The sequence below is a fragment of the Rousettus aegyptiacus genome, unplaced genomic scaffold (assembly GCF_014176215.1).
Source record: "Rousettus aegyptiacus isolate mRouAeg1 unplaced genomic scaffold, mRouAeg1.p scaffold_m13_p_2, whole genome shotgun sequence".
Lineage (NCBI taxonomy): Eukaryota > Metazoa > Chordata > Mammalia > Chiroptera > Pteropodidae > Rousettus > Rousettus aegyptiacus.
In genome coordinates this window covers 146,821,664-146,834,363 of record NW_023416295.1, presented here as the reverse complement: position 1 = coordinate 146,834,363, position 12,700 = coordinate 146,821,664, and the positions used below count along the sequence as shown (strand labels likewise).

Here is a 12,700-nt window from a genome sequence, read left to right as displayed (position 1 = left end):
GATCAAAAAGTTCCCAATAAACTTAACACCTAGGATGCAACTGCCAGGTTTGATAAAAATAGTTTCAGTGGAGTAGTAGAGGTAGAAACCTGACTGTAGCTGACCAAGATGAAAGTGGAAAAAGAGGAATTAGAGTGATGGAGTGAAGTCCTTTTTTTTTTTTTAAATCCACAAAAGGAAGGGAATATGTCAGTAGCTGTGAGTTGAGATGAGAGAGAGAAAGACAGAGGGAGGGGAAGAAGGAGGGAGAGAGAGAAGCGGAGAGAGAAATAAAGAGATAGGAAGAGAGAGACAGAAGAATTAGGTTTTTCTAAAAATAGAAATGGGAAAGAATGAGGCCTGGGTACGGCATGAAACAAATAAAAACAAAAAGACCACATACTTTGGCTTTAAGGTGTCTCAGTCTAGTGAGGAGGCCAGTCCACATTACTGATTTGAACAAAGTGCAGAGGGACCAAAAGAGAAGGTACATTTTGATCCGTCTGGGAGAATAAGAGGCTTTGTCAAAGAGATAAAATCTACATTGACACTAGAAACAAGGGTGAGGCCACCAATCTGGCAGGACATCAGACACCTAGTACATGCATTTAAGAACTACCTGCACTTCAGAGCTACGGAACACAATAGTAAAGGTGGGCGGAATGGCAGGACATGAATTTTAAAAAACTAGGGATATTAAAGTAGACATAGAAATGTAAGGACAGACATAAGCAAAGTAATTGGTTGGATTTTTTAGGGAATAGAAAGAAGAATACAGGTTGAACTTTGATCTCTGGCTTGGGGGCCTACCAACTGATTCCAAGGGGGTAAGGACATACCTCTACCAAGATACAGGAGAAACAGGTTTTGGAGATATGAGAAATGAGTTCAGTTTGTATTCGTTCAATTTGCAGCTTGTATAAGACTTTTTGGAGGAGCTATTAGGTCGTCAGAAGAAAGATCTTGGCCAGAAATGTACATTAGTTTGTTTTAATACTTACAGAGTAGCTGAAATCAAGGACATAATTTAAGGACTAAGTAAAAGATGAATATTTGACAGTAGATGGCAGAAAGATTGAAGGAGAATTAGAATATTCTTCCCACCTTCCATCTCCATTTCTATTGCTTCTCCTAACTTTCTGACTCATTAATTTTGGCTTATCCTTAAAATGCATGTTTAAGTATCATTCATTTATTCACTCTCCTAAAAAAAGTCTTTGTTGACCTCAAGTCACCTATTATTTTTTCCTTATAAAACACTGTACTTCTTTTTCCTGAAATTTATAAGATTTTAACCAAATAATTAATTGTGAAATTATTTTCTTGCTTCCTTATGGCCTTTTCTTCTAAACAATAAGCTTCATGAAAATAGGGGCCAGTTTCCCTTGTTCAAGTATCTACCCTCAACAACTAATACAATGATCATATGATATAGGTGTGCAATACATGTTTGTAATAAATGAATACATGGAAGTGTTATGAACACCAAGAAATGACTTGGTTTCAAGGAGTCATCAGTGGTGAATAGTTTCAAGTTAAATAGGATTAAGAACAAATTATCACGATCCAGCATTTAGGCAGTCATTGGTGAGAGCCTTTCAGCCAGATGCAATTCATTGAGTAAAAGGGAAGTAAAGAGGTTAAGTAGGGGCAGACTCCTCTTTTGAAAAGAAAAATGCTCCAGCTGTTTGAGGGATATGCAAGACTATTTTTTAAATGAAGTATAATGGAATGTGGAAAGCAAGAAATTAAAGACTTCTGTAAGAAAGAGCATTAATTAATGTAGTAGTGTCCTGAATTAGACAAGACAGCATATACTGGATCTTCATTTCTGAAGACTTCTCCTTGCAAGATTTCTGTATATCTTCCTTTAAGAGTAAAAGTTAAATATCAAATATTAGTTTCAGAGGAAAGAAGATAGATATATATCCATTTGTAGGTAGTCTTCTTCCACAAACAAGAAACATTATTCTACTCTTTCACTAACATTTGCCATGAATAATGATGTAGTTCTTAGCTTCTAGGGACCACCGACTCCGACTCTTTTTCATGGCAATGTTTAATCAAATTCATTTGTGGAAGTTTATTTTTTCCTCTTCCCAAATAGGTATCTGTGAATTCCAACATCGGGTCTTATTTGAAAATCTTATACATGAAAATAAATCACTGGATCCATTTCCAGACTCAGCTTCCATCATTCGGTGTGGTAGTGAAGGAAACAAGAGAAAGCAAAGAAGTTATATGGAAAATCCTCTTTTGGAAAACAGCATAAAATTTCACTTCTGCATGAAGGATGTATGTGTATTTTCCTTTAAGAGTAAAAGTTAAACTTGGTATTAAAGCAACTTCCTGGTATCATGGTTGATACCTCATAGAATGGGAAAGAGTGACTTTTGCAAGCTTAAAATAGAAACGCTATTTTGAAGAAGGGGAGCTAGATATAGACACAAACATGTTATATTCTATCTCATCCAGGAAAGCTGATTGGATGTGTTTTAATTCCTTCATGCTGGCAAAGTCTCATGAAAAGGAGTAACTCCTCAACTTCACCAGTCTTAGAAGAATCAAGACATGGTTATAAAGCTAATTACACCAAAAATTAGAAGATAAAACACCAGGACAGATGGGACCCGATAATAGGCTGGTCGATGGCACAGGTAAGAAGGAAAGGAAAAGAAAGAGAAACCAAAGATAAATGGTGGCTCCGCCTCACATGATTATCACAATTATCACGCATTCTGGAGCCCCCCCCACTGGAACTACCCATTGGGTGAAGCACCTTAGTTCTAGCTCAAATATCAGAAGGAATTGTTGTTTATCATGACAACTAGGAAAGGACAATTTCTGTCAGGCAGAACATTTGCTTTTCAACAAATATAAAGCATGCCTAGATGCAGGCATAAGAACTCTGGCACTGTGACATTTTTGGAGCATATTTTAGACTTCCTCCTCTCTCTCACTTTTCTCTTCTGAAGCTACAAGACATCAGACTAGCTCAAAAGTAGTAATTTCCAAGGAAACATCTGTAGATGTCTTTGATGTACACAGGTTCTACCATGCAGGCATGTCCTGGGTTAGCAGCAGTGCTTTCTCTTCTGCCCAAAGCAAATATTTATCACTGCAACAGGACAGAGCACTTTATTGGACTTTGCTCATGCCAACCTATGACGATGGATTTAAAAATAAAATTTATGCAACCAGAGATACATGCAATGATGAAATGATGACAGCAAGGTATTTGGTGCCTTATCATAGCACTTAATTTATCATTTTGGCTTTCTTACTTTTTGAGCTTTAAAAAATATCAAACAATTCAGTCTGCTAAAATAAAGTACTTCTTAGCATTTGCACATCATCAGCCTATCAATAGTGATAATTTCTAAATTAGCTTTGTTCTACTTTATATGCCTTTCCTCATTGGACACAACTGCTTCCTCCCCCCTCCCCCCCAGAATGAAGAATAATCATAAGTAACTTTTTAAAAGGTAGAATTTTTTAAATATTCCTTATCTGGAAATATGTTTTATCATATGTTAAGGATTCCATGGAAGAAAACTAAGAAATTCTTGTAATTAAAGAAAAATAGAATTTGTATTAGCTTACCCAATCTCTCTTCGCAAGTTGTGTTTGTACCTGAGCCAACATAAATATTTTTTAAAAGAAAATCTTAGTCCTTCTGCCATTAAGAAATGGAATGATTGTCTATTAAGGCAAGTGTTCATATAGATTATTTTTAAATTATGGGGACTTTATAACTACTTAGAATTATCTTAAATCCTTTCTCACACCTTAACCCTATTTGGCTCTTTCCCCAAGAGATAATCTTTTACTAGCTTTTTAAAATTAAGATCTATTGGAGAGATTCCTTTCCTATTTCTTTCCAAAAAAATCTTAACTTCTACTGAGTAAATGTATGTTTTTTACCTTTGTTAACCTCTCTGCCTAGCTTTTTATGAAGCTCAGAGTAGAATTTGCAGCCCATATTTTATAAATATGTAGGACTTCAGTGCATGTGTTTCTATCCATTAATATTTTAAATTATTATTGAAACTTTATTTTCCTCCTTGATATCTTTATTTTAAAGCTTTATTATACTATATTATTTAAAATAAAATAATTTACCTTTACAAAATGAGACAGGATATCTTGCTTAAGCACTTAAAAAATAACTAGATTTTGTAAAATATTTTCCTAATTCACATATCATTTATTTATCCATTATCAAGATTATAATGATTATTAATGATAATATTGGATCAATATGGGTCAATATGACCCAAGTGAAGCCAAGGAAAAAAAATCTTAAATAACACTAGAGATGACTAGATGAGAATATCCTAGCAGCATAAAAATTAAATCTTAAACTTTTCTGTCACTGTCTCTATTGTTTCTCTCAGTTTTAATGGTAGTAAAACAAGGTAAAAACAAAACCCAGATGATTTGATTATGGTTCCACGTGTCACACAATATAATTTAATCTGGGAAAATCTACTCCTTAAAACTTACAGTTATCCAAAATGGAAAGTGATAGCGATAGGGCAAACAGGCCTGGTGTCTGGTCTTAGTCATCAACAGGAACTTGTCATGAAGCAAACTACAAGTAGCAATTATTTATCAAGCTTTCTGCTGATATTCATTAAAGAGTTTCATGTCTATTATCTGTTAAATTTTCCCAATGGGAATAAAAGGTACACTCAACATCTCTCAGCCTCCTTCTTTCAACAATGATACCAAAAAAAGAATTTACAATTCTATTGTTTCCAGTTTGAATTTCACATACAAGCATTTCCTTCTCTGGAGTTTAAAATAGAATCTGTTCTTAAAATGACCTTAAATAGTCTTTACTCATTCTTGAGAGATGTCTATGTATGTGAATAGCAGACTAAGCCACAGTAGAATTCACAATGGTAGGTATGAAATATTAAAGAACATATGTAAGTCTAGAGCAAGATTTCCTAACTTGGCACAAATGACATTTGGGAACAGATAATTCCTTGTTGTGAAGGAGTGAGGGCTGTCCTGTGCATTGTAGATTGTTGAGCATCATCCCTAGACTCTACCAATTAGATCAGTAGCAGTCTAATTCCCCTTTGTAACAGTCGAGAACATCTCCAGACATTACCTAATGTCGCCAAAATTATACCTGATTGAGAACAACTGGTCTACAGTCCAATTTCTTAGAAAAGCTGTAACCAATTTCTTCATAAACTATTTATGGGGAGTCTACTAAATAGATAATATTATGGTTCTGAGTCACTTGATTACCGCAATGGGCTTTGAAGATGCCAGGCCAACCATTCAAATATTCAGAAGCACCATGTTAGAGTCCTTCTTTTGTCATGTCTTTAGAATTGCACAACACACTAGTCTGACCTTTCCATATCTCTAACTAGATAGTTCTAGTGTCTAGTTTAAAATGGGTGTAAAGAGAAATGGTTTATTTCTCAGCCCCTTATGAAGATTCTGGAAAAAATTATTTGATATTTCTTCTCTGAACATTAAATCATTAAGTCTCTGTTTACATTTAAGCTGTATACATAATGCAAATTTTTCATAACTTTTTTTATTACAACATGAATTTTTAAATTATTTCTTTGAGTGTTATTCATTTAACTTTAAAAATCTACCTTTGCAATCTCAACCTTACTTTTATCTCAGTAATATACTACTTTATATTGTCATAGCCTCTATAAAATTGCTTTGTAATTCTTAATTTATGGCATCTAAGGTTTCCACTACTTTAAACAAACAAATAAAGGAATCTGATGAGGTCCTCAGATTCCTAACATGAAAATCTATTGCTCTAACTTCTTCCCTTGGAAAATCATAAGATGCGTGATAGGGCAATAGAAACCAATTAAAAATGTACATACTTGCTCCAATGAACTTTTCCTTCCAGTGTCTGCATCTCACCAAGGATGGCAAGGAGAAGAGAGGACTTCCCACATCCCACTTGGCCCACAATCATGGTTAACTGACCTAGAGAAATGAACAAAGGATAATAACAGAAAGAGATGAAATTCTCTTAATAAAATAAAACCAAAATACATTTAGAAAAGGCTGATGTTTTACAATCAATGACCAAGTTTTGGTCTCTGTCAATAAGGTATTCTAAACAGCTCCTTTCTGTGATACATAAGTGTTTTCGGAAAAAAAAAAAGAAAAAAGAAAAATTAAAAGATAAGGTCTGACTTTTTTTTTCAAACTAAGAGACTAACTGGCATTAATGAACAGAGCAAGAAAAAATTACTGAAGTCATCTAGATTAGTTTTAACTTTATTATTAAATTTATTCAGGAGAAAAGGGCGGTTCTGACTAAAATTGATAATTGGGATAAAAGTGATTTGGTTTGTTACTAAGACATCTTCTCCAATCTCTTACTTTGAGTTGCATGTATAAAAGAAAAATCCAAGCTACTGACCATCAGGCAAGGTCAAAAAATATTTCTATTCAATTATCCAGATATTTTAAATAAAAATTATTGAGTATTTCAGCCTTAAATGCCCTGAAAACTTTATCAGCCTTCCTGAGGGCTAAAAAATTAATTTGCTCATTCTTTAAATCCCACTCTTTCTTTAAATTCCTTCTGAAACAAAATGAGAAATCAATTACTCCATTATTTAAATGAGACAAATCGACAAATGAACTGATCACAATTAATTTGAACAGTAAATAACTTGTTCAAAGGTCTACACTCAGTAGTGAAAGGCAAATCTTATCATTTCCAGTCATTTCCACAGTGATGCAATAGCTCATGAGCACCATGATACAAACAAGTAATTATAAATAACGTTTATGTCTTTAAAAAGTTTTTCTTTTTGCTAGTCTCCATCATCTTAAAAATCTGTGGTTGTGATAATTAACAATTATAAAAATTAGTAACAAATGAGTCTTACCTGTTGGAATTCTAATATCTATATTGGATAATGTAGCTAAACCACTGCCCCATGAAAAGTACCCATTTGTGACCTAGAAAGCAAGAATTCAAAAATTAAATTATAAAATTATGTAAATATGTGATGTTAGAGAATAGTTCTAATCAAAATAAATTTTCTTTTTAAGGCACTGAAAGAATTTCAATACAGAGTAGAATGCACAATAGCAAAATTCTAATTTAGAGTTATAACTATTTAAGAGATATAAAAAAAAAAAAGAGAATGAAAGTAAAAAGAGGGTCTTCGACTTAGTTATATGATGTAGAATTCTAAAAATTACAATTTTCTCTAGAAATTTGGAATTACTGGGCCATTTATATGTGAGCATTCTTAAAAAGCAATCATTCCAAATATTTTCCAGTGTAACCCCTACATTGATTATTGTTTCACTGGTAGGCAATTCCCAGAATCCTGGTGATGCAAAGTAAAAAAATAAAAATAACTGCAAATTATTCCAACTAAATGACTCTGTTAGCTGAGGAGGAGGGTTTTTATAAGAAATGAGTTTCTTGAACTATATGGATTTACTGCTATTCATTGAACCTAAAAGAAAGAATTTTTTAAAAAAGAAAGAAAGAGTAAAGAGGAGAGAGGAATAAAGCACAGAAATGAGGCAGTATTGTTTGGTGCTATAAACCTCAACAATCAGAAAAGATCACAAGAATTTAGAATCACCCAAAGCTATCTATTTGTTTTAATAGGCTTCAAGTGGACTTGGTAGCTTTAATAATCAAAAAATGGGAAATGAAAGAGGTAAAAACCCAAAGACTGGGAGCATGAATAGAGACAGATGAGGAAAGGAAGGTGCCTGAAAAATTAAATAAAATTAAAGTAAGGATTTACTTGGCTCGTAAATTAATAATATTTTGTTTTAAACCACAAATGATGAACTTTCTAAGCACATTATTGTTTAGGAATTTTGTAGAATAGAGTGGTAATGTCTAAATTGTAAATAAATATGTTTTTTAAAAGCTCTTGATAAAATGAACAACTTAGAGTGAAAAGTCACTTGATTAAATGAATAAATAAACCATGGACATAAGAACAATACTAAACTGTGTGGGCTAAGTAACAGGCAGAGAGAGAGAAAATAAGTGCAATAGCAGTTTAGAAAGAAAATCATTTATGTCTGAAATGGGTAAAAAAAACCAAAACTTTTTTGCAAGAGGAAGACTTTTAGCTAGTTTTGGAAGAGATATTGAGTTTCAATGAAGGCATTTCTGGGTAAAGAACTACAATAAAAACATGTTATGGAAATAATGAATAGAGGTAGCTGGGACGGGGGTTTAAGATATTATGGTTAAATAACTATTAATGCTCAAAGAAACTGTACAGCCTCAGAAGCTGAGGATCTCTTTCTTCGAGAGAGTAAACAAGGTGGCTAATAAAATAGGTTTGGAAGAGGGCCGGCATGGAACTGAGAGCAACCCAACATGACAATTTTTACATTTTCTATGAACTAGAAGTGAAGGTTATCTGCAGAAAGAGGAGGCAAAAAGAGAGACTGAAGGAGGTGGAAAGAGAGTAACGAGAGTTAAAAAGCTACTGTAAGTTAAGGAAAATAATGCTGTTGAGAAGCATGTAAAAGGATTGCCAAGAACTACTAAGAGTCAGTTGAGGTTGGAGATGATAAATCTGTGGCTATACCGATTTGTACCATTGTGTCATTTTCTCCATAGTACTCAGTAGCCTGGTTATAAGAGCATAGAAGGCATGAGGTTAAATTGCTTACAGAAAGGTGCTGAAGGACTGGGAGGAAAGGAAGAGGGCTCAAGTTACTGGAGGTTTCAATGAAGTTAAAAAATAATAACAGCAAAGGTGAAGGCCTAAGAGAGCTGGGGGGTGAGATTTGATGTAAGTGATTGGCTGGTACTATAGAGTTTAAGATTTCAGAAGAACAGTAGTTCCAGGTGGTAGTTAAGTGTGAACATAGGTGAGGTTGTGGAAATGCATTTCTCGACTAGGATACTAGATAGGCTGTGCATTTGGAAGTTTAAATCACAGCATGTGTGGCACCAACTAAGGTTTAGATGAACTAGAAAATGGGTACTCAAATCTTCAATGAAGGTGAGTGAGTACAGTTAACATAAGTCTTTGAAAAGATTCATAAAATGATAGGTATAAAAATAATCATCATAGTATGATTTGTGATAGAAGATGGAGGCAAACCTAGTGTTTATCGCTGTAAGAATAAGTAAAATGCAGTGATGCATACTACAGAATAGAGTAGTCCAGGTAGAAGGAACAGACCATCACAAAACATTTCAGTAAATTGAAAGCACATAGATACTCCTGACACTACCTATTTTACAGGGATATAAGTATAAGTGCATATATCAAGCACAGAGCTGGTACCACACAAGGTGGAAGGGATGAGGAGAATAGGAGTGAGGATCAGAGATAAGGGGAAGGAATGAACTAAAACGTAAAGGCAGGAGCCAGACAGGAAAAAAGTTACTTATTATATTATTCCATTCCTATGAAATATCCAGAACAGGTAGATCTATGGAGATAGAAATCAGATTGGCAGTTGCCTGAGGTAAAAGGGAGAAATGAGGATTAACTGTTTAATGGATATGGGGTCTCCTTTGGGGTTGTTAAAAAAAATATTTTGCAGCTAGGTAGTAGTAGTGGTTGCACCACACTGTGAATGTACTAAACATCACTGAATTGTTCACTTTAAAGTGGTTATTTTTATGCTATGTGAATTTCCCAATTAAAATATTTTTTTTTTATTTAAAAGCGGGGTCTTAAACAGATTATTATCCATTTCCTTCTGGTGACAATAGGTAAAAATGCTAAATAAAATGTAGTCTGCAAAAAATCTCAATAAAGATATGTCAAGTCAAAGTCCACAGAAGAGTATGATGAATTCAGAGATGTTAAACCCCTGAATCACCTAAGCCTCTTCCCCTCAAAAAACCAAGAACAGCAGAAAACAGAAAGGCGTAAGAACTTGTCCTAAAAGATGTCAATACTAATTAGAAAGTTATAATGATCCTAATAGTGGAACATTAGTTAAATAAATCAGAGAAAAATAAATGAAGGCCAGCCATTAACACAGAAATAGAAAGATCCCTGATATGTAACTGGGACTGAGCTGAAGGTCAGTGGGGACAGTGATCAATACTCAAGGCTGAGACACCTGAATATCATATTAAAAATTAAATTTACTACATTTACTACTCAATGTAGGAAAATTACTACTGCTAAATTTACTACTGTTAAATTGATAACTAAGATAATGATTACTGATTTCCCTATTAAATGCCATCCCTGCTTCTTATCAAACACAAAAAGTGATTCAAGGTCAATTAAAGAACTAAAAATGAAAGGTGTAGCTTCAAAGATCTTAGAAGCTAATATAGAATATCTTCATGACCTCCAGTAAGAAATGTTTTTTAAAATAAGATGAAAAGCATCGACCATAAAGGCAAAATTATGTAAACTAGACTACATTAAAATTAACAACTTCTGATACCATAGAGTAAAAAGCTAAGTTTGAAGTGGGGGAAGAATTTTGTAACTGGTAAAGAAGTAGTACTCAGAATTTTTTTAAACAGGAGGGACAAATATCCTGGCGATTCACAAAAGAAGAAATCCAAACCCAAATGGTTATATATAAAGGAGTCGACCTCATTAGAAAACAGAAAAAAACACAAATAAAAACAACAGCAAGACATAGTTGCACCTTCCAAATACACAACGCACACTTTGGCAAAATGCTGGAAGCACTGGTGAAGATATGGAACAACTGGAACTCTCGATCACTACTGGTTACCATGTGAATTGGCACAAGCACTTTAAAAAATAATTTGCCGTCATCTAGGAAAGTTGAGGATATACAGACCCTGTGACTCCGCAATTGTTTACAATAGCCCCAAGCTAAAAAATAACTAAAAGACCATCAAAAGTGGAATGGATAAAAAACTTCTGGTATAGTCATACAATGCAACACTATACAGCAATGAGAATAAATGAATTACAGCTTCACACAATGACATGAGTAAATTATACATACATAATATTAAGAAAGAAGCAAAACGCATACACATATAGTCACATATTTAAACTTAGAAAAACAAAAATATGTCTTAAGAGAGAGAGATATAGCAAGGATAATCAAGAAAACGACAATAAAAGGGTGGCGATTATGTCTTGGGGCAGAGATACGAGAGAGAGCAGCAAACGTGTGTGTTGGGGGAACTTTGGGAGGGAGCTGGCTGACGTTCTTCGTGGTGGCTGATAGTTGTTCACTTTTTCATTTAATGTATATATATGTTTTGTGTACTCTTCTGTAATTCTTTCAAAAAGAAAGAGTTATTATCAATATGGGAATTTCCACTATAAATAAGCAATTAATTCGGACTTGAAAATGGGCTTGTAGTGGCCATTCAGAGGCATAGCAGACCCTAGGCCACTGATAAAGAGGGTTTTATTGTTTTCTGTAGGGTTTTTTGGTGTATAAAGGGTCAAGTTGGGAGGGGAATCACAATAGCCTCTCTTTCTTACATTTGAAATTAAAATAAATTTAAAAGACACATGGAGAAGACATTTTTAAATTCTCACAATATCGAATAGAAAATGTTAATTAAAAAACTGACTCTGTTTCTTTAGTCACTGAGACATTAGTGGTTATCTGAGAATATTTGAGAATTAGCAGCATAGACCCTTTCCAGTCTCTTATGACTTATTTTTTCATAGCCTAATAGTTCACACCCTGTTTGCACATTACAATTGCCTAGGAAACTAGTAGAACTATTTTTTACTGACATGCAAGTATTACCCACACACACACACATTTAAATCTTTCTATGTGATTCTAATGTACAGCCAAGGTTAAGAATCACTACAGCTTTTTAAAATTCATAGGTGACATATTTTATCCTCAACACGACCATGTTAAAATGACATCCCTACCTCAAGATGGGTAAACCATGGCTCAGAGAGGCAAAATAACTTGCCCAAAAGTCATACATCAAATTAATGGCAGGGGTAGGGTTAGCATTAGCTTCCTCCATCCACTAACACATTTGCTCCAATTTTAAGTGCTTTATTGTGAAACAGGTATTGTGCCAGCCAATAAAGATAGAGAGAAGAATCAAATGTAGCCCTTGACTCTACTATACACCCTACTGAACCTCCCTCACTCTCTGATTGGCTGGGCAATACATGGAGTTAGAGAGTCTGGACCAGCCAAAGCAGGCAGTTTCCTGGATTCTGGTAACTCCAGAGGCCTTTGATTGGTGCAGGCATCTGTTCCAGTCCCTGCACAGCACTAATCCCTTCCTGGGGCTTATCCCAACTATCAGTCCTCAGCCCATGTTCCTCTGGTGGCCTGTTCTATCTAAGCACACATGCCTGAGGGGAGTACAAAAGGCCGAGTTTGAAATTAAAGTCAGTATTGGGAACCTAGGCGAATACATGCAACACTGGTCTAAGCCGTTCCTGATTGAAGACACTTACTATCTAATTTATTTTCTTAAAAATTAGATTTATAATATTAGTGTTCCCTATAAATCAATTTACTTGGTGGATAAACATAATTGTCCAAGAGGAAATACGTTAGATACTAGTTTCTAACGCAGATTCAGAAGACAGGCTCATTCTCCAATTATTTAAACATACTGCTACAGCAAAAACTGTGGTTGGGAAATAAGGAAGAACTGAGAATTATAAATGCATCAGAATATTTTTTTTAATGTTATAAGCATTAGCGATCACTGTAAAGAGACTTTAAAGACCTGGTATAGGGCATTTTTGCTGAACTTCGCTATAAATAGTAA

General features: G+C 34.3%; 1 protein-coding gene across 7 annotated transcripts in view; it reads right to left on the bottom strand.

The window, feature by feature from the left end:
- Window positions 1–12,700, bottom strand: part of ABCC9 (ATP binding cassette subfamily C member 9) — a 113,718-nt gene that overhangs the window by 54,921 nt on the left and 46,097 nt on the right. For all 7 annotated transcript variants that reach the window (XM_016140494.2, XM_016140493.2, XM_016140499.2 and 4 more), the window contains exons 16-17: window positions 6,876–6,948; window positions 5,853–5,958 (exon numbers count right to left, since the gene is read on the bottom strand). In XM_016140494.2, coding sequence (XP_015995980.2) covers window positions 5,853–5,958; window positions 6,876–6,948 — 179 coding nt within the window. The remainder of the gene's footprint in view (window positions 1–5,852; window positions 5,959–6,875; window positions 6,949–12,700) is intronic.